This window comes from Pogoniulus pusillus, chromosome 38 (genome assembly GCF_015220805.1).
Source record: "Pogoniulus pusillus isolate bPogPus1 chromosome 38, bPogPus1.pri, whole genome shotgun sequence".
NCBI lineage: Eukaryota > Metazoa > Chordata > Aves > Piciformes > Lybiidae > Pogoniulus > Pogoniulus pusillus.
In genome coordinates, this window is record NC_087301.1 from 8921121 (window position 1) to 8948989 (window position 27869).

At 64.1% G+C, this 27869-nt stretch overlaps 2 protein-coding genes across 7 annotated transcripts in view; one reads left to right on the forward strand and one right to left on the reverse strand.

Moving 5' to 3' along the window:
• The window catches only part of KIRREL3 (kirre like nephrin family adhesion molecule 3), a 470660-nt gene extending 447459 nt beyond the window's left edge, over positions 1 to 23201 (forward strand). For 2 of the 4 annotated variants that reach the window (XM_064173308.1, XM_064173311.1), the window contains 6 exons: positions 722 to 920; positions 2704 to 2739; positions 5971 to 6078; positions 12306 to 12415; positions 20359 to 20445; positions 22226 to 23201. In XM_064173308.1, coding sequence (XP_064029378.1) covers positions 722 to 920; positions 2704 to 2739; positions 5971 to 6078; positions 12306 to 12415; positions 20359 to 20445; positions 22226 to 22669 — 984 coding nt within the window. In that variant the 3' untranslated portion in view covers positions 22670 to 23201. The remainder of the gene's footprint in view (positions 1 to 721; positions 921 to 2703; positions 2740 to 5970; positions 6079 to 12305; positions 12416 to 20358; positions 20446 to 22225) is intronic. The other 2 variants (XM_064173309.1, XM_064173312.1) reach the window with 2 other exon arrangements.
• Positions 23202 to 26581: 3380 nt separating this feature from the next.
• The window catches only part of ST3GAL4 (ST3 beta-galactoside alpha-2,3-sialyltransferase 4), a 30487-nt gene continuing 29199 nt past the window's right edge, over positions 26582 to 27869 (reverse strand). For all 3 annotated transcript variants that reach the window (XM_064173171.1, XM_064173168.1, XM_064173169.1), the window contains 2 exons: positions 27613 to 27756; positions 26582 to 27287 (listed from right to left, as the gene is read on the reverse strand). In XM_064173171.1, the coding sequence (XP_064029241.1) occupies positions 27201 to 27287; positions 27613 to 27756 (231 nt within the window). In that variant the 3' untranslated portion in view covers positions 26582 to 27200. The remainder of the gene's footprint in view (positions 27288 to 27612; positions 27757 to 27869) is intronic.

A 27869-nucleotide genomic window follows, 5' to 3' on the forward strand; every position in this document is an offset into this window, starting at 1 on the left:
GCTGCAAGGAGCAGGAGCTGGCAGTGCTGGGGGGCACAAGTGGGCAGGAGGCAGCAGTGTGGGCTGGGGGCCAAGGAGGGCAAAGGTGTGGTGGGGGGCATGGAGCAGAGTGTGGGCAGCAGGGCAAGGGAGGTTGTGCTGCCCTGTGCTGTGCCCTGCTGAGGCCACGTGTGCAGTGCTGGGCCCAGCTGTGTGGTGCCCAGGGGCAGAGGCAGGGCAGTGGTGCAGAGAGGGCAGTGGGGGTTGGGAAGCTGCTGAGGGGCCTGGAGCAGCTGTGTGAGGAGCAAAGGCTGAGAGCCCTGGGGCTGAGAGGCTGCAGGAGAGCAGCCCCAGAGGGCATCTGCTGAGTGCTCAGCAGCAAGAGCTGAAGGAGCTGTGGGGGGCAGGAGCCTGGGGCCAGGCTCTTGGCAGTGGTGGGCAGGGGCAGGCCAAGGGGCAAGGGGCAGAGAGTGGCAGGCAGGAGGCTGCCTGTGGAGAGGAGGAGAAAGTTGTTTGTTGTGAGGGTGCTGGAGCCTGGAGCAGGCTGCCCAGAGAGGCTGTGGAGTGTCCTTGTGTGGAGAGCTTCCAACCCCCCTGGCACTGTGCTGCTGGGCAAGCTGCTGGGGGTGCCCTGCTGGAGCAGGGCTTGGGCTGGGACATCCCCAGAGCTCCTTCCCACTGCACCACGCTGGGGCTGTGTGAGATGCAAACCTGCCCCCCCTGACCCTTCTGTGCCCTGCAGGCCTGGTCCTGGAAGGAGAACGTGCTGGAGTCAGGCACCTCAGGGCGCTACACGGTGGAGACAGTGAGCACGGAGGAAGGAGTCATCTCCACCCTCACCATCAGCAACATCGTCAGGGCTGACTTCCAGACCATCTACAACTGCACTGCCTGGAACAGCTTCGGCTCTGACACGGAGATCATCCGGCTGAAGGAGCAAGGTGGGCACGGCCCAGGGGCTGAGGGGCAGCAGCAGCCAGCCCCTGGCTGGGCACTGAGCGTGGGGAGGTGCTGCTAGACCTGGAGGTGCTCAGAGAGAGAGAGAAGCTCTTGGGGTGGCAAAGAGGAGCTCAGGAAAGGTGGTGAGGTCCCAGCTGGGTTACCTTATCCTTGGGGCTCCTGGCCCTGGCTGAGGGCCAGCAGCTGGGACAAGCTCTGTTTTGTTTGCCCTGCTGCAGCTGGAGGGCTCAGGCCCATCCTGCACCCTGTGCTCTTTGCCCCATGGCACAAGGTGGTGCCACTGTCCCAGGCTAGAGGATCATTCAGATCCTTGGAGAGATGGGTAGGGTCTCCAGTAGGTCCTCTCAGCCCCTGCTGCTCCACAGGGAGGGGAGTGAGAAGGAGAAGGACTCTTGGGCTGGTGGCATCTCTCCATGCCAAGTTCCAGCCATGGCTCCAGCATGGGTTTGGCAGGTCTGGGCTGACCCACCCAGCCCTGGAGGCTCCTCAGGCAGGTCTCAGGGGATGGCCAAGGCATCTCCACTCCTGGTGCTCTTGGTAGCAAGGGAAGGAGATGACTTTGGTGAGGAACACAGCTCCTGGAGGCCTCCAGCTGTGCTCTGTGCCAGGGCAGGCAAGCTGAGCACTCTCAGCTGTGATCCCTGGGTGAGGCTGTGCAGAGGAAACCAGAGCAGAACGGACCCCTCAGGACCAGCCCTGGGCTCCTGCCAGCACACAGAGCCAGAGGCTCCTCCAGGGCAGCTGCCAGGCAGCAGGAAGGTGTTGGCCACCAGCCTGGATCCCAACACAGGGTGGGCAGGAGCTCAACTGGGGCTGGAGCTGGCAAGGAAACAGCCAGGAGCAGAGCAGCCCTTTGGTGGGTGATGTGAGGGGATGTGGTAGGGCAGCTGAGGGTGCCCCAAGCTGGGTAAGAAGGGTGCAAGGTGGCCAAGGAAGCTGCAGGGTGCCCAAGGATGCTGTAGGGTGACTGAGGACAGTCAAGGATGTCATTGGGTGGCCAAGGAAGATGTAGCATGGCCAAGGAAGCCATAGGGTGATCAGGGGAGCTGGAGGGTGGCTGAGGATGCTGTAGGAAGCTCAGAGGTGCTGTAGAATGGCCAAGGATGCCATAGGGTGGCCCAGAAATCTGTAGGGTGGCCTCAGATGCTATAGGGTGGCCCAGGGAGCTGCAGGGTGGCCAAGGATGCCATAAGGTGGCCAAGAATGCTGTAGGGAGGCCAAGAAAGCTGTAGGGTGGTCATGGATGTCATAGGGTGGCCACAGATGCTGTAGGGTGGCCAAAGGTACCATAGGGTGGCCAAGGAATCTGTAGGGTGGCCAAGGTTGCCATACGGTGACTGAGGATGACATAGGATGGCCAAAGATGCCATAAGGTGGCCAAGGGTGCCATAGGGTGGCCAAGGAAGCTGTGGGGTGGCCAAGGGTGCCATAGGGTGGCCAAGGAAGCTGTAGGGTGGCCAAGGGTGACACAGGGTGGCCAAGGAAGCTGTAGGGTGGCCAAAGGTGCCATAGGGTGGCCAAGGAAGCTGTAGGGTGGCCAAAGGTGCCATAGGGTGGCCAAGGAAGCTGTAGGGTGGCCAAAGGTGCCATAGGGTGGCCAAGGAAGCTGTAGGGTGGCCAAGGGTGCCATAGGGTGTCTGAGGCCATCCCCTTCATGGGGCCGTGGCTGCAGGCGGTGCAGGAGGTGGCGCAGAGGGGCCTGTGCCCTGTGCCCTGTGCCCTGTGCCCTGTGCCCCGCTGGACACTTGCTTTGTTCCCAAACAGGTACGGAGATGAAGTCAGGAGCTGGCATGCAAGCAGGTATGGACAGGCTGGCCTGGCACTGCCCGCAGCTGGCCCCGGCCGCTCCGCGCCCGCGGGGACCAGAGTCCTCCTCCCGGGCAGGGCAGGGCAGGGCAGGGCAGGGGCAGGAAGGGCTTAAGGCAAGCTGCAGGGCATGGACTGGGGAGCTGGAGCAGGCTGGGCCCACCAACACCTCCTCTGTGCCCCCACAGCAGCTGTGGGGTGAGCAGGGCAGTGCTGCCATGGGGCACCAAAGCGAAGCAGGGAGAAGGACTTGGGCCAGGGTCAGCCGAGGGCACCGCTGGGCTGCGTCCCGGGGGAGCCTTGGCCAGCAGCTGTCACAGCTGGAGGGGGCTGAGCAGGGAGCTGGGGATGTGCTGTCCCTATGCCTCCCTCACCCTCCTCACAGGGCCATGTGGGCAGCAAACTGCTCCCCAGTGTCTTGGCCTCACCTCCAGCCCCAGCTGCTGGGACCTCTCACTGCCCTTCCACAGCTCCCGGCGGGGGTCAGGGCAGCAGAGCATCAGGAGGCTTTCTCCACTGTGTTCCTCTGCATGATCCTCCATCACCTTCATCTCCATCACCTTCATCACCATCACTGCCTGCTCCTCGCTGAGCTCTGCATTGTAGATCCTTCTCTCCTAAAGCTGAGGGACAGCAGGGACTGAGGGACAGCAGGGACTGAGGGACAGCAGGGACTGAGGGACAGAAGGCACTGAGGGACAGCAGGGACTGAGGGACAGCAGGGACTGAGGGACAGAAGGCACTGAGGGTCACCAGACTCTGAAGGTCCTCAGGCTCTGGAGGTCACCAGGCTCTAGAGGTCACCAGGCTCTGGAGGTCACCAGGCTGCTGTCTCCTCACTTTTTTGCTCCATGTTCCCCTGGAAGCGCTGAAGAGAGCCCAGGATGAGTACCCAGCACTGAAGGAGCCTCAGGTCTCAGTTTCCCAGCTGGTGCCCAGGAGGGTGCTGGGTTTCCAGAATCAGGGAATCCTGAGGCTGTGCTGGCACCCAGAGAGCCCTGGGCAGGATGCAGAGCTGGGGCAGAGCAACCTGAGGGAGGCCAAGCAGGGCAAGGGCAGGTCCTGGCCCTGGGCAGGAGCAACCTCCTGCAGCAGCACAGCTGAGGGGGAGCTGCTGGGAAGCAGCTGCAAGGAGCAGGAGCTGGCAGTGCTGGGGGGCACAAGTGGGCAGGAGGCAGCAGTGTGGGCTGGGGGCCAAGGAGGCCAAAGGTGTGGTGGGGGGCATGGAGCAGAGTGTGGGCAGCAGGGCAAGGGAGGTTGTGCTGCCCTGTGCTGTGCCCTGCTGAGGCCACGTGTGCAGTGCTGGGCCCAGCTGTGTGGTGCCCAGGGGCAGAGGCAGGGCAGTGGTGCAGAGAGGGCAGTGGGGGCTGGGAAGCTGCTGAGGGGCCTGGAGCAGCTGTGTGAGGAGCAAAGGCTGAGAGCCCTGGGGCTGAGAGGCTGCAGGAGAGCAGCCCCAGAGGGCATCTGCCAGTGTCCAGAGGCTCTTCCCAACTCAGGTGTGAGCAGAAGCTGAACCCCACCAGCCCTGGTGCCCTCCATGCAGGACTCAGCACATGAGGCTCCATGGCCTGAAGTAGCTGTGCCAGGTTAGATACCAATGAAGGAACTCTTTGCTGGGCACACAGAGCTGCTGGTGGAACTGCCACCCAGTGCCACCAGGAAGGCTGCAAGGCACAGGCAGGACCTGGAGCAGCTCATGGTCAGCCCCAGGAGCATGAGAGGAGGTTCCTCCCCCTGCTGAGCAAGTGGCAGTGCAGTGGCAGCCCTCAGGCTGCTGGGCTTTGCTTCGCCATGTCCCCTGGCCTGGCAGCACCCTCACAGGCACGGGGCACAGAGGGCAACCTCCCTGCACCCTCTGCTCCCTAAATGCAGCCCACTCCTTTGTGGGGCAGGGCCTCGAGGACAAGACACACCTGGGGGGTGAGGGGAGGTCACAGCTTCCCTGGCCCTGCTGGAAGGGGTCCCCTGGGCTGGGCTCACAGGAGCTTAGGGGTGCCCAGGGGGAGCAGGGATGGGAAGCTCCAGAGGCTGCTGCTTTTGGAGAGGGTCTGGGAGGGTTGGCTGGGGTGGGACCTTCCAAGGTCTCTCCCCCTGCAGCCAGCAGGGATGGCCCCAGCTGGAGCAGAGAGCCCCAACAAGCTGCCCTGGCATGGCTGCAGGGGTGGGGCAGCTCCAGCCTCTTTGGGCTGTGGACTTTGAGCAGGATGCAGCTCCCCAGCCCAGCCAACAGGCAGCTGGCAGCAGCCAGAGCTGCAGGAGCGCTGCCTGCCACTGCCTGGCCTTGCTCCAGAGCCCAGGCACCGAGCAGGAGAAGGCAGGAAACTGGCATAGAAGCTCTGGCACAGGCTGCCCGGGGCTGTGCTTGAGGTCCCATCCCTGCAGACACTCAAGACCAGACTGGACATGGCCCTGGGCAGCTGCTCTGGCTGGAGGTGTCCCTGTGCCCGCAGTGGGGTTGGACAAGGTGCCCCTGGAGTGTCCCTTCCCAGCCCATGCCACCTGTGACTGTGGGCATGAGGCAGGCAGAGGCTGTGAGCTCTTGGGGCAGTTCCCCTCAGACCCACCCAGTCCAGGCACATCCTCCAGAGCCAGCACAGGCAAGAGCAGGCTCCGTGCCCGGCCGCTCGCCTCCGCCCCAGCTCCCTGCTCCCTGCCAGCCTGCTCTGCTCTCACTTCTCTCTCACCTGCATTAACCACTCATCCTCATCAGCACTCCCCACCCTCAGCAGAGGCCTGCCTGAGGGCAGCCATTCTCCTGCTCTGCTGGCTCCCTGCTCTCCCTCCCAGGGGAAACTGAGGCACAGAGGTGAGGGCTGGCACAGATCACAGCATGCTGCAGTCTGGCACCTTAGGAGCCAGGAGGCTGCTGGAACACTGCAACAGGTTGCCCAGGGAGGGGTTGAGGCCCTGGGGATGTTCCAGGTGAGGCTGGACAAGGCTCTGAGCAGCCTGCTCTGGTGGAGGTGTCCCTGCTGAGTGCAGGGGGCTGGGCTGGGCCAGCTGTGGAGGTCCCTTCCAGCCCACTCCACGACTCCACTGTCCCCTGGGCAGCCCACGCTGGGGTGAGGGAGTGGGGAAGGAGGTCCCACGGGGCCCCAAAGCCCTCCCCAGGCTCATGGCAGTAGCTGAGGGGGGGGTCCCTAGCCGGGGGGGGGGGGGGGGTGGGAAGAGCCTGCTCTGTGCCCTGGATGCCAGGCTGACGGTGCCCTCCCCTTGCCCCCGCAGAGTCGGTGCCCATGGCAGTGATCATCGGCGTGGCCGTGGGCGCCGGAGTGGCCTTCCTGGTGCTGCTGGCAACCATCGTGGCCTTCTGCTGTGCCCGCTCCCAGAGGAGTAAGTGTGCCCGGGGGGGACAGAGGGGCCCGAGGAAACCAGGGGCTGGAGCTCAGCAAGGGCAAGGGCAGAGGCTGGCACCTGGGAAAGGACAGCCCCAGGGAGCAGGAGGGGTTGGGGACTGAGCTGTGGGGAGGCAGTGAAGGGGAAAAGGATCTGGGGGGTCCTGGTGGGTGGGAGGCTGAGCATGAGCCAGCAGTGAGCTCTGGTGGGCAGGAGGGGCAATGCCATCCTGGGGTGGGTCAGAAGGGCTGTGGTGAGTAGGGCAGGGAGGTTCTCCTGTCCCTCTGCTCTGCCTGCTGAGGCTGCAGCTGCAGTCCTGTGCCCAGCAGCCCAGAGCTGCTGAAGGGAAGGGAACAGCTCTGCTAGGAGCAGAGCCTGAGGGAGCTGGGGCTGGGAGCTGGGAGAGGAGGAGCTGAGAGGTGACCTCAGCAATGGTTCCAGAGGTGTGCAGGGCAGTGCCAGAGGCTGGAGCCAGCTCTGCTCTGCTGGGCCATGCCCAATGCCAGCACAAGGGCAGTGGTGGGAGCTGAGGCAGAGGAAGTGCCATGGGAAGAGGAGGAGGAATTTTGTCCCTGGGAGGGTGGCAGAGCCTGGCACAGGCTGCCCAGGGGGGCTGTGGAGTCTCCCTCTCTGCAGACATTCCAAACCTGCCTGGATGTGTTGCTGTGTGCTCTGCTCTGGCAGGGCCTGGGCTGGCTGAGCTCTGGAGGTGCCTCCCAGCCCCTGGCACTGTGACTCTGTGACTGTGACTCTGTGACCTGGCTCTGGAGCACCAGCACTGTGCAGCCCTCTCCTTGCTCTGCCGTGGGGCAGCACCACTGGGCTGTGGAAGGGCTTGGAGGAGGTGGCAGTGGCAGGGGAGATGCTCAGGGGCCCTGCTGGGCCCTCTGCTATTGGATGCTTTTATCAGTGGCACTGTGGGACCGAGGGCACCACCAGCAAGGTGCACACCCAAACTGTGGGGGTGTTGACACACCAGAGGGATGGGAGGCTCCCCAGCTGCAGAGGGACAGGAACTGCTGGAGAGTCCAAGGGAGGGCTCTGAGAATGCTGAGGGGACTGGAGCAGTGCCTGGGGAGGAGAGGCTGAGGGCCCTGGGGCTGCTCAGTCTGGAGAAGAGAAGCCTGAGAGGGGATTGAATCAATGTCTGTGACTCCCTGAGGGCTGGGGGTCAGCAGGGGGGGACAGGCTCTGCTCACTGCTCCCTGGCACAGGACAAGCAGCAGTGGATGGAAGCTGCAGCACAGGAGGCTCCAGCTCAGCACAAGGGCAACTTCTTGCCTGGAAGGCTCCCAGAGCCTGGCACAGGCTGCCCAGAGAGGCTGTGGAGTCTCCTCTGGAGCCTTTCCTGTCCTGCCTGGATGTGTTCTGTGTGCCCTGAGCTATCCTGGATGGTCCTGCTCAGGCAGGGGTTGGACTGAATGAGCTCTTTGGGCCCCTTCCACCCCTGACACCTGTGAGCCTGTGGTCATCCAGAGGGCCCTGGACAGGCTGCCAGGCCCAGGTGAGCCTCATGAAGTCCAGCAGGAGCAAGTGCAGAGTCCTGCAGCTGGGCTGCAACAATCCTCACTGTCAGGGCAGGCTGGGGGAGGAGGTGTCAGAGAGCAGCCCTAGGAGTGCAGGTGGATGAGAAGCTGCACAGGAGCAGGCAGTGCAAGCCTGCAGCACAGAAGGCAAATCACAGCCTGGGCTGCAGCCAAAGCAGTGTGGGCAGCAGGGGCAGAGGTGAGGTGTGGGCAGCAGAAGCAGAGAGGTGAGGTGTGGGCAGCAGAGGCAGAGGTGAGGTGTGGGCAGCAGAGGCAGAGGTGTGGGCAGCAGTGGCAGAGGTGAGGTGTGGGCAGCAGAGGCAGAGGTGAGGTGTGGGCAGCAGAGGCAGAGGTGTGGGCAGCAGGGGCAGAGGTGAGGTGTGGGCAGCAGAGGCAGAGGTGAGGTGTGGGCAGCAGGGGCAGAGGTGAGGTGTGGGCAGCAGGGGCAGAGGTGAGGTGTGGGCAGCAGTGGCAGAGGTGAGGTGTGGGCAGCAGAGGCAGAGAGATGAGGTGTGGGCATCAGGGGCAGAGGTGAGGTGTGGGCAGCAGTGGCAGAGAGGTGAGGTGTGGGCAGCAGGGGCAGAGGTGAGGTGTGGGCAGCAGAAGCAGAGAGGTGAGCTGTGGGCAGCAGGGGCAGAGGTGAGGTGTGGGCAGCAGAGGCAGAGGTGAGCTGTGGGCAGCAGGGGCAGAGAGGTGAGCTGTGGGCAGCAGGGGCAGAGGTGAGGTGTGGGCAGCAGAGGCAGAGGTGAGGTGTGGGCAGCAGTGGCAGAGAGGTGAGGTGTGGGCAGCAGTGGCAGAGAGGTGAGGTGTGGGCAGCAGAGGCAGAGGTGAGGTGTGGGCAGCAGAAGCAGAGAGGTGAGCTGTGGGCAGCAGGGGCAGAGGTGAGGTGTGGGCAGCAGAGGCAGAGGTGAGGTGTGGGCAGCAGTGGCAGAGAGGTGAGCTGTGGGCAGCAGGGGCAGAGGTGAGGTGTGGGCAGCAGAGGCAGAGGTGAGGTGTGGGCAGCAGTGGCAGAGAGGTGAGCTGTGGGCAGCAGAGGCAGAGGTGAGCTGTGGGCAGCAGGGGCAGAGGTGAGGTGTGGGCAGCAGTGGCAGAGAGGTGAGGTGTGGGCAGCAGAGGCAGAGGTGAGGTGTGGGCAGCAGTGGCAGAGAGGTGAGGTGTGGGCAGCAGAGGCAGAGGTGAGGTGTGGGCAGCAGTGGCAGAGAGGTGAGGTGTGGGCAGCAGAGGCAGAGGTGAGCTGTGGGCAGCAGAGGCAGAGGTGAGCAAGGCCCCAGGGTGTGCCAGAGCAGCTGCTGGGCACGGGTGGGGCTCCCAGCAGAGCTGCACTCAGGAGGTGCTCCTGGGGGGGCTGCCCTGCCCCCAGCAGCTGGCTCCAAAAGCCACTGCCCAGGCAGGCTCTGCCCTCAGGTGCTGAGGGGCAGCTGAAGCAGCCTGGGAGAGACACTCAGGCCCTGCTGGGCAGGACTTGCTGCTCCCAGTGCCAGGGGCCTCCATGCCAGCCCGGCAGCTGGTGCTGCACACGAGATGTGGGGCAGGGCAGGCTGAGAAGGTGAGGAGAGGACTTCCCTCTGGTGGGAGATGAGCAGAGGAGCTGCAGGGGCCGGCACAGGAGGGCTGGCAGCAGCAGAGCACTTTGGTGTCCCAGCACAGGGCAGTGCTGGAAGCTGAGGCATGGAAGTGCCACGGCAACAGGAGGGTGAAGGTGGCAGAGCCTGGCACAGGCTGCCCAGGGGGGCTGTGGAGTCTCCTCTGGAGAATTTCCAGCCCTGCCTGGATGTGCTCCTGTGTGACCTGCCCTGGGTGCTGCTGCTCGGGCAGGGCTGGGGCTGGCTGAGCTCTGCAGGTCCCTTCCAGCCCCTGGCACTCTGGGACTGTGCCTCTGGGACTCCTGTTGGTGGGGAGCAGCAATGAGCCAAGGAGCAATGGATCCAAAGTGGAACAGGGAAGGTTTCACCTCCATGTGAGGAGACACTGGGGCCAGAGTGGCTGAGAGCAGGCAGGCAGAGAGGGCCCTGGGGGTGCTGGCAGAGAGCAGCTGCAGAGGAGGCAGCAGTGCCCAGGTGGGCAGCAGAGCCAATGGCATCCTGGGCTGGCTCAGGAGCAGTGTGGGCAGCAGGAGCAGGGAGGTTCTTGTGCCCCTGTGCTCAGCACTGCTCAGGCCACCCCTGCAGTGCTGTGTCCAGCTCTGGGCTCCTCCATTGCAGAGAGCTGCTGAGGTGCTGGAAGGTGTTGAGAGAAGGGCAGCAAGGCTGGGGAGGGGCCTGGAGCACAGCCCTGGGAGGAGAGGCTGAGGGAGCTGGGGGGGTGCAGCCTGCAGCAGAGGAGGCTCAGGGCAGAGCTCATTGCTGCCTGCAGCTGCCTGCAGGGAGGCTGTAGCCAGGTGGGGTTGGGCTCTGCTGCCAGGCAAGCAGCAACAGAAGAAGGGGACAGAGCCTCAAGCTGTGCCAGGGCAGGTCTAGGCTGGATGTGAGGAGGAAGTTCCTGTCAGAGAGAGTGATTGGCACTGGAATGGGCTGCCCAGGGAGGTGGTGGAGTGGCTGTGGCTGGAGGTGTTGCAGCCAAGCCTGGCTGGGGCACTTAGTGCCATGGTCTGGTTGGTTGGGCAAGGCTGGGGGCTAGGTTGGGCTGCAGGAGCTTGGAGCTCTCTGCCAACCTGCCTGGTTCTGTGGTTCTATGGCAGAGCCCTGGAGCAGGCTGCCCAGAGAGGCTGTGGAGTCTCCTTCTCTGGAGGCTTCCCAAACCCCCCTGCAGGCAGTGCTGTGTGAACTGCCCTGGGGGAGCCTGCTTTTGGCAGGGAGTGTGGGTGGATGATCTCTGAAGTTCTGTGATTCTGTGATTCTCCATCATCAGAAGGACTCATTCCCCTGCAGGCTGACTGGTCCTGAGCACCTCCAGGGAGGTGGTGGAGCACAGAAGCACCCAATGTGATCTTACATCTTCTGTGCTCCACCACCTCCCTGGAGGTGTTCTGTGCTCCACAGCCTCCCTGAGCAACCTGTGCCAGCCTCTCCCCACCCTCATGGGGATGAGTTTCTACCTCAAGCCAGCCTCCTGCAGCCAGAAGCCATCAGCCCTGTCCTGTCACCCCATGCCTTTGTCAAATGTCCCTCTCCAGCTCTCCTGCAGCCACCTTCAGACCCTGGCAGGCTGCTCTGAGGTCTCCCTGGAGCCTTCTCTTCCCCATGCTGAAGAGCTCCAACTCTCCCAGCCTGGCCTCACAGCAGAGCTCCTGCAGCCCTCTGAAACAAAGCCCTGATGGACCTGAGGCATTTGGGCTAGGGGTAGGGGAGGACAAATCCTTCCTTCTGCCTCCTTTGCTGGACCAAGTCGGGGCAGCCCTGGCACTGCTGCTTCCTTCCACTGGAGGTAGATGTGAGGAGGCTGCAGGCAGTCTGGGGGCCAGGAGGGCTGGCAGAGCCCCCCAGGGGGTGAGAGGCAGAAGGCAGGCTGCAGCCTGGCTTCAAAGCTGCTGAGGCCTCTCTGCTCAGGCTTGCCTCCATCTCTGCTTTTCATCTCCCATTCACGGAGCCGTTTGGGCTCCTGCTGCTCGCTGGCTGTGCTTTAATTCGGCTCAGCTGACTCCTTCAAAGCACTCCTGACACCCCCAGGGCAGGCAGAGAGGCTCTCCAGAAGGGTCCCTCTCTGCCTTGCATGCACACCAGGATGGGTTTGCAGCTCCCCAAGCCCTGCCTACGTCTCGGGACTGTTTCCCTGTGTGTCTGCACCCTGCAGCCAGGGAAGGCTCCGGGCAGGGGCTCCCTGCCCCAGGGCAGAGCTGGTAGGTCCCTCGGGAGCAGTCCTTTCCCGTGGTCCCCAGGCAGATGCTGTAGAGCAGCTCACAGCATCTCAGCTCCTCACAGCTCCGAGAGCAGGGCAGAGAGGAGCTGCAGCTCCCACAGGCAGGGGCCTGAGCTCCTCAGCAGGGAAGCTTTCGGCGCTCCGGACACAGAGTCACAGAGTGGAGCAGGCTGGAGAGGAGCTTCGAGGGCACCGAGTGCCGCCCGGGCAGGCGCAGCCTGGAGGCTCCCTCCCGGGGCTGCCGGCGGCCACCTGCGGCTGCGGCGGGGAGGGGCTGAGGAGCGCCCCCCAGTGGCCAAGCGCCGCAACTACAGAACGAGGCAGGTTGGAGAAGAGCTCTGAGCTCCTCCAGCCCAACCTGTCCCCAGCACCCTCTGAGCAGCTGACCCTGGCACCCAGCGCCTCCTGCAGCCTCCTCTTCAACACCTCCAGGGATGGGCATCAACCACCTCCCTGGGCAGCCCATTCCAGTGCCAATCACTCTCTCTGACAGCAACTTCCTAACAACATCCAGCCTAGACCTGCCCTGGCACAGCTTGAGCCTCTGTCCCCTTCTTCTGGCCCTGCCTGCCTGGCAGCAGAGCCCAACCCCAGCTGGCTACAGCCTCCCTGCAGGCAGCTGCAGGCAGCAATGAGCTCTGCCCTGAGCCTCCTCTGCTGCAGGCTGCACCCCCCCAGCTCCCTCAGCCTCTCCTCCCAGGGCTGTGCTCCAGGCCCCTCCCCAGCCTTGCTGCCCTTCTCTCAACACCTTCCAGCACCTCAGCAGCTCTCTGCAATGGAGGAGCCCAGAACTGGACACAGCTTCTGCCACCACCCCTATTGCCCCCTGGGGGAAGTCAGGCCCCTGAGGATGCTCCTGAGGGTCCTGCCATGGCCTGAGCCTCCCTCTCCATCTCTCTGCAGATCTCAAGGGTGTGGTGTCAGCCAAGAACGACATCCGCGTGGAGATCGTGCACAAGGAGCCAGCCTCGGGCAGGGAGGCAGAGGAGCACCCAACCATCAAGCAGCTGATGGTAAGGGAGCACTGCTGTGGTGCTCTGGCTTCTCCTGCCCACCAGCAGCTGCTCAGGGCAAGGGTGGTGGGGCCAAGCCAGGCAGGAGGTCTCCTGGGAGTGCCTTGGAGAGCTACAGCTGCAGAAACAGCATCTGTGCAGCTGCTTGGCTGCACCCCAAGGGTCAGCACGGCCTTGGGGTTCTAACAGCCTGGGGGGTGTCACCTTCCTGAGCCCTGAGGGGACCCAACAACATGGGCAAGGCACAGGTGGTGGTGGCTGAGAGCCCAGCAGCAGCCCCATAGGCCAGCACAGCCCTGCACAGGCTGCTCCTCGGCTTGGCCTCACCACTGCCCTCCCTGCCCAGCCCCAGCTTGCTGCAGCCATGCTGTAGGTGATAAAGAGCAGGCAAACAGATGGCCAGGAGGGGTGAGTGGCCCTAAAAGGTGAGGGGGGAGAGCAGGCAGGCCAGGGAGCAGCTATGGGAGAGGCTCCCTTCGAGGCAGCACTCGGAGCAGAGCTGTGTGAGGAGTGGAGAGGCCAAGCTGGGCCTCATGGGGAGGGCAGAGCTGAGGTCTGGGGGTGCACAGGGGCAGGAGGAGATGGAGCTGGCCTCTGACCCCAGCACCACTGAGGCTCCCATGCAGGACCACTCCCAGGAGGGCTGCAAACCCTTGGTGGGATCTGGGGGGCTGCACTCGGTGGAGGACAGAAGGGGCTGGGACTTGGGCCTGGAGCAAGCTGCTGAGACAGAGGGGGGTGAGGAGCTGCCCCCCCTAGCACCCTGGGACCACTTTGCCAGTGGCCTCCCCAGCAGGGGCCGAGCTCAGCCCCCAGGGCCTGAGGCAGGGCGCTGGAGGCAGGCAGGAGGGCACAGCAGAGAGCCAGGGCAGCAGTGCTGGGGGATGAGGAGCACTGAGACACCACCCCGGGCCTGGGAGTGCCCACAGTGCCCAGCCCTGGCGCAGGGAGGGGCTGGCTCCAGCTGGGACATGCTACCTAGCAAGGAGAAGAGCTCAAATCCTGCTCCCCTGCCCGGGCCAGAGCCTGCCCACCCTGCCCTGCCCTGCCCCCCAGCACACAGCAGGGCACACTGCCCAGCTTCCCCTCTGGGGCTGCCCTCCCTCACCCTCCTCCTCCTCGCTGTGCCACAGCCACTGTGGGCATCCTCCAGCCCTGCCTCAGGATGCTGAGCAGGGTCCTGGCAAGAGGAGCCAGTTTGTGCCAGCATCACCTCCTGCTGCTTCTCTGCCTTCTGCTGCTTCCAGCTTGGACTCAGCCCTTGAGGGCCTCCTCTGCAATGATCTCCTTGCCCTCGATGCTGCTGGCAGCACCTCCTGCCTTGGCACCAGCTGTGAGGTTCGTTAAGGTGCTGGTGAGCTCATTAGTGCAGATGTTAATGAAGGGAGAGCTGCAGCTGCCCCCTGCTCAGCACCTCCACAGCAGCCTTTTGGCCAGGCCCCTGAGGTCCAGCGTGGTCCAGCCTGCTCCTGCCAAGCTCCAGCAGGGCAGCTCCACCCTGCAGGCCATGCACAGGTAGTGGTGGAGGCCACATCCTTGGAGGGGCTTCACAGAGCTTTGGATGAGGAGCTTAGGATCACAGAGCAGAGGATGTCAGGGGTAGGAAGGGACCTCTGGAGGTCTTTGAGTCCAACTCCCTGCCAGAGCATCAGCAGAGGATCCAGCACAGGGCACACAGAACACATCCAGGCAGGGCTGGAAAGGCTCCAGAGGAGACTCCACAACCTCTCTGGGCAGCCTCTGCCAGGCTCTGGGACCCTTCCCCTCAAGAAGTTCTTCCTCATGCTGAGGTGGAGCTTCCTGTGCTGCAGCTTCCATCCCTTGCCCTTGTCCTATGCCAGGCACAAGTGAGCAGAGCCTGTCCCTGTCCCTTCCTTCCTCACCCCCAGCCCTCAGCTATTGTCAGACACTGCTCAGATCCCTCTCAGCCTCCTCCTCTGCAGACTCAGCCCCAGGGCTCGCAGCCTCTGCTCCTCAGGCAGTGCTTCAGGCCCTGCAGCATCCTTGCAGCCCTCCCCTGGGCTCTCTCCAGCAGATCCTGTCCCTCTTGAACTGGGGAGCCCAGAGATGGCTGCAGTATGCCAGGGCAGAGTAGAGGGGGAGGAGAACCTGCCTGGATCTGCTGGGCACACTCTGCTCAGTGACCCCCAGGGCCCCTCTGGGAGCTGTGTGCAGGGAGGAGCTGGGTTATGCTTGGCTCCTCCAGCAGGGCATTCTGTGGCTCCATGGTGCCTTTGCCCCCTGGCTTCCCTCCACTCCTGCAGCTGGCAGCAGCACCTCTGGCTGCAGAGCACCAGCCTGACCCCCCCTGCCCCCTCCAGGCAGCTGCAAGCCCACAGCTCCCCCTGCTCTTCACAGCTCCTCAGGCAGCTCAGCGCAGCTGCAGTGCAGGAGGGCACCAACTGCTGCAGCCTCAGGTGGCCAGGGGATGCCCAGAGGCTGCCCAGAGGCTGCCAGGCCACAGGGGCTGGTGGCCAGAGGCAAAGGAGCCCATGGAAGGGTCTGACCCTGGCAAAAAGAACTCACTTTGAGCAGCTTCATCTCCAGCTGGGGTTGGCTGAGCCTGGTCTGGGGGTCAGGAGCATCACCAGCTCCAGAGTGGCAAAACCTCCTCTGGTGGCACAGCTGAGAGAGCAGGGAGCAGGATTGATCCCCAGAGTCATTGGCTCACAGACTGCTCTGGGTGTTTTGGGGACCCCAGAACTCATCCAGCACAGCCCCCTGCAGCCCCCAGGGACACCCCCAGCCAGGGCAGGCTGCTCACAGCCCCACACACCCTGCCCTGCAGTGCTGCCAGCCAGGGGCAGCTCCCAGCTCTCTGGGCAGCCTGGCACAGGCTCTCCACACCCTCAGTGCCAAACACTTCTCCCTTCTCTCCACTCTCAAGCTCCCTCTTGCACTTCCAACCCCTCCCCCCTTGGCCTGGCCCAACAGCTCCTGCTCCACACTCTGTGCCCAGCTTGCTTCAAGTCCTGCAAGGCCACCAGAAGGGCTCCCTGGAGCCTTCCCTGCTGCAGGCTGCCCAAGGCCACCTCTGCCAGCCTGGGCTGCCAGCAGAGCCCTGCCAGCCCTGCTGTGGCCTCCTCTGGCCCTGCTGCAGCAGGTCCCTGTCTGTGCTGTGCTGAGGGCTCCAGAGCTGCCCCAGCACTGCAGGGGAGGTTATGCTGCTGCCTCTGTTCCAGGCATCCTGGAGTTGGTGCCTCAGTTTCCCCATCTGTGGGGCAGGACTGATGATGCTACAAGGATCCATCCATCCCCCCCCCAGCAGGAGCAGCTGTGCTAGAGACAGTCCCAAAGTGACAGCAGGCAGCAGCAGCCCAAGGGAAAGGGGGGACCAGAGAGACCCAGGCTGGCCCAGGCAGATCCAGGCAGAGCCAAGCATCACCTCTGGTGTGCATTTAAGGTGAAGGATCTGAGGCATGCTGCCAGCTTGGTCACAGCTCATCACCAGACACACTTCCTCCTCAGGTAGCCATGGAAGAGGAACAATCCAAGAAGCAGAGATGAAATTCAGAGCAAGGCTCATTTTTACTGCAGCTCAGCTCTCACTGCCTCATTTTCTCTGCCTTTCTCCCTCCCAGAAACACTCCAAATGACACTCAGCTGCTGCCCCTGCAGCCCTGGGAAGCAGCAGCACCTCCCAGGCTGGCAGATACAGGCTGATCTGAGCCACAGAACCACAGAACCAGGCAGGTTGGCAGAGAGCTCCAAGCTCCTCCAGCCCAACCTAGCCCCCAGCCCTGCCCAACCAACCAGACCATGGCACTAAGTGCCCCAGCCAGGCTTGGCTGCAACACCTCCAGCCACAGCCACTCCACCACCTCCCTGGGCAGCCCATTCCAGTGCCAATCACTCTCTCTGACAGGAACTTCCTCCTCACATCCAGCCTGGACCTGCCCTGGCACAGCTTGAGGCTGTGTCCCCTTCTTCTGTTGCTGGCTGCCTGGCAGCAGAGCCCAACCCCACCTGGCTACAGCCTCCCTGCAGGCAGCTGCAGACAGCAATCAGCTCTGCCCTGAGCCTCCTCTGCTGCAGGCTGCACCCCCCCAGCTCCCTCAGCCTCTCCTCACAGGGCTCTGCTCCAGGCCCCTCCCCAGCCTTGCTGCCCTTCTCCAAACACCTCCCAGCACCTCAGCAGCTCTCTGCAATGGAGGAGCCCAGAACTGGACACAGCACTGCAGGGGTGGCCTGAGCAGTGCTGAGCACAGGATTTGGCACAAGAACCTCCCTTGCCCTGCTGCCCACACTGCTCCTGAGCCAGCCCAGGCTGCCACTGGCTCTGCTGCCCACCTGGGCACTGCTGCCTCCTCTGCAGCTGCTCTCTGCCAGCACCCCCAGGGCCCTCTCTGCCTGCCTGTTCTCAGCCACTCTGGCCCCAGTGTCTCCTCACATGGAGGTGAAACCTTCCCTGTTCCACTTTGGATCCATTGCTCCTTGGCTCATTGCTGCTCCCCACCAACAGGAGTCCCAGAGGCACAGTCCCAGAGTGCCAGGGGCTGGAAGGGACCTGCAGAGCTCAGCCAGCCCCAGCCCTGCCCGAGCAGCAGCAGTGGTGAGGGGAGCAGAGCAGTGCCCACCCAGAGGCAGGAGCCCCTGCACACACCTGGCTGCAGCAGCCCTGGCTGCAGGGGGTGCTGAGCTGCCCATGCTGCTGGGGGTGCTGAGCTGCTGGGGATGCTGAGCTGCCCATGCTGCTGGGGGTGCTGAGCTGCTGGGGGTGCTGAGCTGCCCATGCTGCTGGGGGTGCTGTGCTGCTGGGGATGCTGAGCTGCCCATGCTGCTGGGGGTGCTGTGCTGCTGGGGGTGCTGAGCTGCTGGTGCTGAGCTGCTAGGGGTGCTGAGCTGCCCTAGCTGCTGGGGGTGCTGAGCTGCCCTGGCTGCTGGGGGTGATGCAGGACTGAATGGTTGCATTCTGTGCTCCCAGGACTGGCTCAGGCTGCCCAGGGAGGTGGTTGGACCCCAGCCCCGGGGGGGTTTAGCAGCCACAGAGCTGTGGTGCTGAGGGCCGTGGCTGAGCCCCAGAGCGTTAGGGAGGGCTTGGGCTGGATGAGCTTCGAGGTCTCTTCCATGGCCTTAGAGGTCCTTCCCAACCTTCTCAGACCTGTGGTGACCTGGGTGAGGGGGGGCGAGGGGACCCTCAGCCCCTTTGCTGACGATGCCAGGCAGGGAGGAGCAGTGCCCCCCCCCGGGCTGTGCTGGCACTGCACCATTCCTGCTCTCCTGTCTCACCTTCACCCTTCCCTGCTCTCTGCAACTGCCTCATTGCTGCCCGAGGGGAGGCTGTGGCCAGGTGGGGTTGGGCTCTGCTGCCAGGCAGCCAGGGGCAGAGCAAGGGGAAACAGCCTAAAGCTGTGCCAGGGCAGGGTCAGGCTGGGTGTGAGGAGGGAGTTCTTCAGAGAAGAGAGATTGGCACCGGAATGGGCTGCCCGGGGAGTGCCCATGGCTGGAGGCGCAGAAGAGGCTGCGTGAGGCACTCGGTGCCAGGGGTGAGTTGCTCAGGTGTCAGGGGCTAGGTTGGGCTGGAGGAGCTCAGAGCTCCTTTCCAACCTGCTCCCCTCTGTGGTTCTCTCCCCTCCTCCCCAGCCCGCGGGATGCTGCTCCCGGAGCTCCCTGCCGCTGCCATCCCCAGCTCGCAGCTCTGTGCCCACCGCGGGGCAGCCGAAGCAGGTCCCGGGGCCGCTCCAAGCTTCCATCGCTCGCTCCTCAGCGGCTCCCCGGGGCCGAGGCTCGGCGCAGACCTTAGCGAGGTCCTGGTGATGCTGTGCTGGGAGGTGGCACCGCGGAGCTGGCGCTGGCTGCAGCTGGAGCTCGCTTGCGTGGGGGCTCAGTGCCCTCCGGTGGATGCTGAGCTCACTGCAAGCCCTGGCTGCTGGGAAAGGGCCTGGGGGTGCTGGGTGGCAGCAGCTGAAGGGGAGCCAGGGGGTGCCCAGGTGGGCAGGAAGGGCAGCAGCAGCCTGGCCTGGCTCAGCAGTGGTGTGGGCAGCAGGAGCAGGGCAGGGATTGTGCCCCTGGGCTGGGCACTGCTGAGGCCACCCCTTGAGTGCTGGGTTCAGCTGTGGGCCCTGAGTGCCAGGAGGACACTGAGGAGCTGGAGCAGGGCCAGAGAAGGGCAGCAAAGGTGGGGAAGGGTCTGGAGAAGAGGGCTGGGGAGGGGCAGCTGAGGGAGCTGGGGGTGCTGAGCGTGGAGCAGAGGAGGCTGAGAGGAGACCTCATTGCTCTCTGCCCCAGGGGGGAGGTTCTGTTTGGCCATGAGGAACAATTTCTCCCCTGAGGGCTGCCCAGGCCTGGCCCAGGCTGCCCAGGGCAGAGCTGCAGCCCCCAGCCCTGGAGGGGGTTCAGAGCCATGGAGCTGTGGTGCTGAGGGCCCTGGGTTGGTGTCTGCACTCCAGGCTCTGGGGACCTCTTTCTGTGCCCCTGCCATAGCTCAGCTGCTTTGATCTGTTGCCTTTGCTGCCCCAGCCAAGGCTGTCAGGAGGGCAGCAGGGAGCTGAGGCTGGGCTGCCTCGAGGGGAAAGAAAAACAGGAGGTGAGAATCTGGGGAACCTTCCAGGATGTGCTCCAAGAGACATTTAGGAACCCCCCAGAGGATGTTGAAGACCTGTGGATGCTCAGGAGCCTTCTAGGATGCTTGAGAGCCTCTGGGGGTGCTTGAGACCCTTCAAGGCTTGGTTGGGACCTTTCAGGGGATGCTCAGGACCCTTCTAGGATGTTTGAGAACCTCTGGGGGTGCTCAAGACCCTTCAAGGCTTGGTTGGGACCTTCACATTTGAGACTCTCCTAGGATGCTTGAGAACCTCTGGGAGTGCTGAAGACTCTTCAAGGGTTGGTTGGGACCTTCACACTTGAGACTCTCCTAGGATGCTTGAGAACCTCTGGGGGTGCTTGAGAACCCCCAAGGGTTGGCTGAGAATTGGGGGAACAAAAGAGGATTCGGGAGCTGGTCTGGAGCTGCCCTCCCAGTGCCAAGACAGTGCCCCCCACACACAGCCCACCCAGGATGGGGTGCAAAGGGCAGCTGGGAAGTGGGGGGGGATCATTTGGCTCCTCCACAGCCACAGCAGGCAGGGCAAGGAGAGCTGTGGAGTGGTCCCTGAGGTCAGCACTGAGAGGGAAGCTAATGGAGGGCAGAGAGATGGCTGAAGGCAGCCTGGGTGGCCCTGCCCACGGCAGGGGGGTTGGAGCTGGATGCTCTTTAAGGTCCTTTCCAAGCTAAGCCATTCTGGGAGCCTGGGGGGTGGCTGCCTAAGGAGCAAAGAGCTCAGCTCAACTCCAGAGCAGCTTTTCCAGCCCATCCATCCCCCCCCCCCGACCCCCTGGGCTGGCTCAAACCCCAGCCCCACTTGCAGGGCCAGGGAGGGGAAAGCCTCCAGGACTTAAATCTCCTGAGAAGAGCCAAGGTCAGGGATAGAGCCATGGAGTCATGGAATGGTTTGGGTGGGAAGGGAGCTGTCAAAGTCATCCAGCCCCCTGCAGCCAGCAGGGACATCCCCAGCTGGAGCAGTTGCTCAGAGCCCCAAAGAACCTGACCTGGAGTGGTTCCAGGGATGGGGCACGAGGGGGGTTGTGGCAATGCCAGCAGTGTGGCAGTGCCAGGAGGTGGCTGAGGTCTGTGGAGGAGGCCAAGTTCAGCTGGGAGAAGAGGATGAGGAGAAAGCAGGGAGCAAGCAGCCAGGGAAAGGGGAATCTGGGAGTTTGGAGCCCCAGAGAATTCACTTCCCCTTTCACCTCCTCCTGCTTCAGTCCCCAAAAGAGGGGCACAAACAGCTTCGAGGCCATGGAACCAGGTGGGGGTTGGTGCCCACCCAGACCTGCTGCCCTCTGGGGCGCCCCTGGGCACATCCTTTCACCCAGCTGCTGCTCTGCGCCGTGGGGTGGGGGTGGGGGTGCCCCCAGGGAGGGGAGGGGGCGTTTGGAGGCGCTGCCCCCACCTACCTCTTCCCCAGATGGACCGGGGGGAGTTCCAGCAGGACTCGGTGCTGAAGCAGCTCGAGGTGCTCAAGGAGGAGGAGAAGGAGTTTCAGAACCTAAAGGTGAGCTGCCCCCAGGCACCTGAGCCCTCCCTGCCCACCCTTGTGCCCCATCAGGAGATGTGGCTCAGAGTCCCCTCTGGGGCACTCCTGCAGCACATGGCTGAGCTGCTGAGCACCCATCCCTGTGCCCGCCACGGGGCAGGACCAGCTTGGCCCTCACCCAGCAGGGCTTCCCCCAGGCTCTCTGTGCTTGTGCCATGTCCCCTGGTGTCACCAGTGGTGTCCCTGTGCAGGGGGGAGAGGTCTGGTACCTCTGGGGTGGGTTTGTGCTCTGGAGAACAGAGTGCTGAGGGAAGAGGGCTGCAAGGGGCACCTGTGCCTGACTGCTCCTGCCTGGGGTGTGCTGGGGGCGTGAGAGATGCTTTGATGGTGTGGGTTGGAGGCTGAGGGTCTCCCCTTGCACGGATGGGAGAGGAGAAGGCTGCAGGGAGACCCTCAGAGCAGCCCTCCAGGGCCTGAAGGGGCTGCAGGAGAGCTGGGGAGGGACTTTGGGCATGGGCTGGGAGTGCCTGGGGGAGGGAGAATGGATTTGAGCTGGGAGAGGGGAGAGGGAGAGTGGAGAGGAGGAGGAGATTGTGGAGAGTGAGGGTGGGGAGAGACTGGCACAGGTTGCCCAGGGAGGTTGTGGAGCACAGGAGTACAGAATGGGATCTCTTGAACCTGGAGGTGTTCAGGACCAGGCTGGATGAGACCTCGAGCAGCCTGTGCTGCTGGGAGGTGCCCTGTACCTCAACCACCTCACAGCTGGCCACAGCTGGGCACAGGGGAGCAGTAGGTACCACCCTGGTGGCTAACAGCAGGGCACAAAGGAATGGTGGCCACCAGCAAGGTGAGTAAAAGCAGGGCACAGGAGAGCAGTGGCCACCACCAGGGCACAGGGGAACAGTGGCTACCACCAAGGCAAATAAGAGCAGGGCAAAGGGGAAGTGGGCAGCACCAGGGCACAGGGGGATGGTGACCACCACCAAGGAGGGTAAGAGCAGGGCACAGGGGAGCAGTGGCCACAGCCAAGGTGGCAAGAGCAAGGCACAGGGGGGGGCATTGGCCACCACTGAGGTGGATAACAACAGGGCACAGGGGAAGTGGGCACCATCAGGGCACAGGGGAATGGTGACCACCGCCAAGGTGAACAAGAGCAGGGCACAGGGGGATGGTGGCCAACACTGAAGAGGGTAAGAGCAGGGCACAGGGGAGCAGTGGCCACAGCCAAGGTGGCTAAGAGCAGGGCACCGCCAGGGCAGTGGCCACCACTGAGGTGGATAATAACAGGGCACAGGGGAAGTGGGCACCACCAAGGTGGGCAAGAGCAGGGCACAGAGGAAGTGGGCACCACCAGGGCACAGGGGAATGGTGACCACCGCCAAGGTGAACAAGAGCAGGGCACAGGGAAAGTGGGCACCACCGAGGAGGGTAAGAGCAGGGCACAGGGAAAGTGGGCACCACTGAGGAGGGTAAGAGCAGGGCACAGGGGAAGTGGGCACCGCCAGGGCACAGGGGGATGGTGGCCACCACCAAGGAGGGTAAGAGCAGGGCACAGGGGAAGTGGGCACCACCGAGGAGGGTAAGAGCAGGGCACAGGGGAAGTGGGCACCGCCAGGGCACAGGGGGATGGTGGCCACCACCGAGGAGGGTAAGAGCAGGGCACAGGGGAAGTGGGCACCGCCAGGGCAATGGTGGCCACCAGCAAGGTGAACAAGAGCAGGGCACAGGGGGGTGCTGGCTGACTGCAGGGCACAGGGGACAGGTGCCCACCCCCAGCCCCTCCCTTGCCCCCCCGCAGGACCCCACCAACGGCTACTACAGCGTCAACACCTTCAAGGAGCACCACTCCACGCCCAGCATCTCCCTGTCGGGCTGCGCGGGGGAGCTGCGCCCCGCGGGCAAGCAGAGGGTGCCCACGGGCATGTCCTTCACCAACATCTACAGCACCCTGAGCGGGCAGAGTCGCCTCTACGACTACAGCCAGCGGTTCGTGCTGGGCATGGGCAGCAGCTCCATCGAGCTGTGCGAGCGAGAGTTCCAGCGCGGCTCCATGAGCGACAGCAGCTCCTTCCTGGACACGCAGTGCGACAGCAGCATCAGCAGCAGCGGCAAGCAGGAGCCCTACGTCCAGTTCGACAAGGCCAGCAAAGCCTCCGCCTCCTCCTCGCACCACTCCCAGTCCTCCTCCCAGAACTCGGACCCCAGCCGGCCCCTGCAGAGGAGGATGCAGACGCACGTCTGAGCCGCCCCGGCGATGCTCGGCAGCCCCCAGGGGCGCTGGGGACCTGCCCGGGGCGCTGCAGAGCTCTCCTGGATGCTTCGGAGCGCCCGGGGGGGGCTTGAGAGCCTTCCAGGGTTGGTTGGGAGCTTCCAGGGGATGCTCCAAGGGATGCTCGGGAGCCCCCAGAGGGTGTTTGGGACTGGCCCTGGGTGCCTGAGAGCTTTCCTGGATGCTTAAGAACCTCTGGGGGTGCTTGAGACGCTTCCAGGGTTGGTTGAGACCTTCCAGGGTATGCTCCAAGGGACACTAAGGAGCCCCCAGAGGGTGTTTGGGACCTTCCATGAGTGCTCAAGAACCTTCCTGGATGCTTAAGAACCCCTGGGGGTGCTTGAGGCCCTTCCAGGGTTGGTTGAGACCTTCCAGGGGATGCTCCAAGGGACACTAAGGAGCCCCCAGAGGGTGTTTGGGACCTTCCATGAGTGCTCAAGAACCTTCCTGGATGCTTAAGAACCTCTGGGGGTGCTTGAGGCCCTTCCAGGGTTGGTTGGAAACTTTCAAGGGATGCTCCAAGGGACACTCAGGACCCTTTAGGATGCTTGAGAACCTCTGGAGGTGTTTGAGACCCTTCCAGGGTTGGTGGAGAACTCCCAAGGGGTGCTCCAAGGGACAGTTGGGACCCTTCTAGGATGTGTGACAACCTCTGGGGGTGCTTGAGAACCTCTCAAGACCCTTCAAGGGTTGGTTGGGACCTTCCAGGATATGTTCCAAGAGACACCTGGGAGCCTCCAGAGGGTGTTTGGGACCTGCTATGGGTGCTCAAGAGCCTTCCTGGATGCTTGAGAACCTCTGGGGGTGCTTGAGACCCTTCCAGGGTTGGTTGGGAACTCTCTAGGAGTGCCCTGAGGGACACTTGGGAGCCTTTCAGGATGCTTGACAACCTCTGGGGGTGCTTGAGAACCTTCCTGGATGCTTGAGAACCTCTGAGGGTGCTCAAGAGCCTTCAAGGGTTGGTTGAGACCTTTCAGGATATGCTCCAAGGGACACTCAAGAGCCTCCAGAGGGTGTTTGGGACCTGCTATTGGGTCCTTGAGAGCCTGTCTGGATGCTTCAGGACCTCTGGAGGTGCTTGAGACCTTTCCAGGGTTGGTTGGAAACTTTCAAGGGAAGCTTCAAGGGACACTCAGGACCCTTCTAGGATGCTTGAGAGCCTCTGGGGATGCTTGAGACCCTTCAAGGGTTGTTTGGGACCTTCCAGGATGTGCTCCAAGAGACATTTAGGAACCCCCAGAGGATGTTCAGGACCTTCCATGGATGCTCAAGACCCTTCTAGGATGCTTGAGAACCTCTGGGGGGTGCTTGAGACCCTTCAAGGCTTGGTTGGGACCTTCACACTTGAGACTCTCCTAGGATGCTTGAGAACCTCTGGGGTTTCTTGAGAACCCCCAAGGGTTGGCTGAGACCTTGCACAGGATGCTCAAGGCCCTTCTAGGATGCTTGAGAATCTCTGAGGTGCTTGAGACCCTTCAAAGGCTGTTGGGAACTTTCAAGGGATGCTCCAAGGGACACTCAGGACCCTCCAGAGGATGTTCAGGAGCTCCCAAAGATGCTTGAGACCCTTCTAAGATACTTGAGACCCTTCAAGGGGTGGTGGGAGACTTCCAGGCAGTGCTCCAAGGCACACTTGAGACCTTCCTGGGGTTGCTTGAGACCCTCCAAGGGATGCTTGTGACTCTCCACGGAAGCCTAAAAGCCTCTGGGGACGCTTGGGACCCTTGGCAGAAGCCCAAGATGCTCTGGGGATGCTTGGGACCTTCTGAGAGGCACTCAGGACCCTCCAAGGGATGCTTGAGCCCTTCTGAGGGATGCTCAGGACCCTCTTCAGAAGCCTGAGACCCTCTGGGGACACTTGGGACCCTCTGAGGCTGCTGGAGATGTCCTGGGGGATGCTCAGGACCCTCTGAGGGCTGCCTGAGGCCCTCTATGGGGTGCTTGGGACCCTGATGGAGGCCCAAGACCCTCCAGGGGGTGCTTGGGACCCCCCCCCAGGGACACTCAAGCTCCTCTAGAGGATGCTCGGGACCCTGATGGAGGTCCAAGCCCCTGCAGGGGATGCTTGGGACCCTGCCCAGGGAAGGTTCAGGCCCCTCCAGGTGTTTGGCTCCATCCAGGGCCGCTCAAGATGCCCCCGGGATGTTGGGGACCCTGCGGGGCCCCCCCGCGGGGGCGCTGTGGCTTCGTGCCAGGACCTTGGCAGCGGAGAAGCTGGGGGGCAGCCCCCTCCCCAAAGCGGGGCCGGGGGGCGGGGGACAGGCCTGGGCATCCTCCCCCCTCCCCTCCCCGGTACACGCAAAGCACAACCCCCCCGAGGCGGCACCGAGCCCTGGGGACCTGTCCCCAACGCGGGGCCGGGGGCAGCTCCGGACCCCCCCCCGCAGCCGCTCGCTGCCCCCCCCCCGCCCCCTTCCCTCCCTTCGTGGTGTTCCGTGTCCATACTTATGAGTCCGTGGGGGGGTTGGGGGGTCCCGGCGGGGCGGGGGCGCAGCGGGGGCTGGCACTGGCAGTGCCCCCCGGCAGGGGCTCTCCGCCTGTACCGCGGCGCCGCGCTCAATACAAGAGGTGTTTGTCGTGGCACGCCTGGGCTGGTGCCCACCCTCGGCTCCTCCGGGCACGGCTGGCACTGCCCCAGTGGGGAGCATGCGGCGGGGAGGGTGCCCGGCTCGGGGACAGCAGCGGCGGGGGGCAGGGGGAGCCCCCCAGCACGGGGCACAGGGACACGGCAGGTAAGGACCAGGGCTGTCCCCGAGTGGCACAGGCTGTGGCATCTGGCGACGTGGGGACAGAGACCTGGGCACGGGGACCAGGGCATGGGCTGGGGTACATGGGGACAGAGATGTGGGCACAGGGACCAGGGCATGGGCTGGGGGCATGGGGACAGAGATGTGGGCACAGGGACCAGGGCATGGGCTGGGGGCATGGGGACAGAGATGTGGGCACGGGGACCAGGGCATGGGCTGGGGGCATGGGGACAGAGATGTGGGCACAGGGACCAGGGCATGGGCTGGGGGCATGGGGACAGAGATGTGGGCACGGGGACCAGGGCATGGGCTTGGGGACATGGGGACAGAGATGTGGGCACAGGGACCAGGGCATGGGCTGGGGGCATGGGGACAGAGATGTGGGCACAGGGACCTGGATATGGGCTGGGGGACATGGGGACAGAGATGTGGGCACGGGGACCAGGGCATGGGCTGGGGACCATGGGGACAGAGACCTGGGCACAGGGACCTGGACATGGGCTGGGGGCATGGGGACAGAGATGTGGGCACAGGGACCAGGGCATGGGCTGGGGGACATGGGGACAGAGATGTGGGCACGGGGACCAGGGCATGGGCTGGGGGACATGGGGACAGAGATGTGGGCACAGGGACCAGGGCATGGGCTGGGGGACATGGGGACAGAGATGTGGGCACAGGGACCAGGGCATGGGCTGGGGGACATGGGGACAGAGATGTGGGCACAGGGACCAGGGCATGGGCTGGGGACCATGGGGACAGAGACCTGGGCACAGGGACCAGGGCATGGGCTGGGGGACATGGGGACAGAGACCTGGGCACAGGGACCTGGACATGGGCTGGGGGACATGGGGACAGAGATGTGGGCATGAGCACAGGGACACAGGCATGGGAATGTGGCACCAAGGTCATGGGCATGAGCGTGGGGACCATGGCATGAGTGTAAGGACATGGCCAGGGGCATGGCTGGGGCAGCAGGGGACATGGGGACAGGGTCCTGTGCTGGGCCGTGTGGGGCCACAGAGCCATGGGAGAGGCAGCACCAAGCCCTCTCCAGGGGTCTGACACCCCCAGCCCCGTGTGCCCCCCAGCCCCATGTCCCCCCCACCCCGTGCCCCCCCCAGAGCAGGCCCAGGCTGGCTGATAAATAATCATTAAATTAATTAAATTAAACCTCTCCCCTCCTCCTCCTCCTCCTCCAGCGGGGGGGGGGGAGGCTGGCAGAGCCCAGGGGTGCCCCCAGCCCGGGGGGGCCATGGTGACAAGCCCCCCCCAACGCCAGCGCTCAGGCAGGGGAGGGGACCCCATAAAAACAACATCGAGTTAAAAAAGAGGGAGGGGGAAGGAAATATCGGGGGGGGAGGGGAGGGAGGGGGCGACAGCAGGGCAGGGAGGAGGTGACAGAGCCCCCCCCCGGTGCTGCTCCCTGAGGGGAGGTCCCAGGACCCCCCAGAATCAGCCCCTCCTTGGGGCCATCGTCTGCACGGGAGGGGTCAAGCTCAGGGCCTGAGCTTGTGCCCCCCGCGGCCCCCCCAGGCCTGCCGGGGGGACCCCACAGCCCCCCGAGTCCTCTGCAGGTCCTGGCAAGCTTCAGTGCGTGGCTGGCAGGAGGTGATGTGCCCGGGGGGGGGGAGGGGAGCTCCCTGCGCCCCCCACCCCCCAGCAACACCCAGGGGGGACCCAGAGGCCAGCCTGGGCCCCCCCCCCGCCCAGTCGCGGTGCCGGGGGGCGCCTGGCCGCGGCGTGCCCGCAGGGTGCCCTCAGAAGTAGGTGAGGTTCTTCACCAGCCCCAGCTGCAGCATCCTCCGGATGGCCACGGCCTCGCGGGACACGTTGTGCTCCGACGCCTGCGGGCACACAGGGCACGGCTGTACCACCGGGACCGTGCCACCGGGACCGTGCCACCGGCACTGTGCCACCGGGAGTGTGCCGCCGGGACTGTGCCGCCGGGACCGTGCCACCGGGACTGTGCCACCGGGACCGTGCCACCGGCACTGTGCCACCGGCACTGTGCCGCCGGGACTGTGCCGCCGGCACTGTGCCACTGGCACCGCGCCACTGGCACCGCCGCCGCCGGAGCAGCAGCAGCAGGCAGCAGCAGCATCCCCCCGGGCGCGGGCAGCAGCATCCCGGAGCTCGGCGGGGCGGGGGGGGGGCAGGGGAGGTGCTCACGGCCATGGACTTGAGGGTGATCTGCTCGTAGTAGTGGATGCTTTGCTTGCCCTGGGCTGAGTCCGGGTAGCCAAAGCCTGCGATGTGCACCAGGTCGCAGAAGTGCAGCGCCAGGGTGATGGCCAAGAGGCCTGTGGTGGGCTTCTGGGGGGGCAGGGCAGAGACAGAGAGAGCACAGCACACAGACAGCTGCCAGAGCCCCCCCCGGCTCACCCAGCCCAGCCCTGACCCAGCACCAAACCATGGCCCCCAGCACA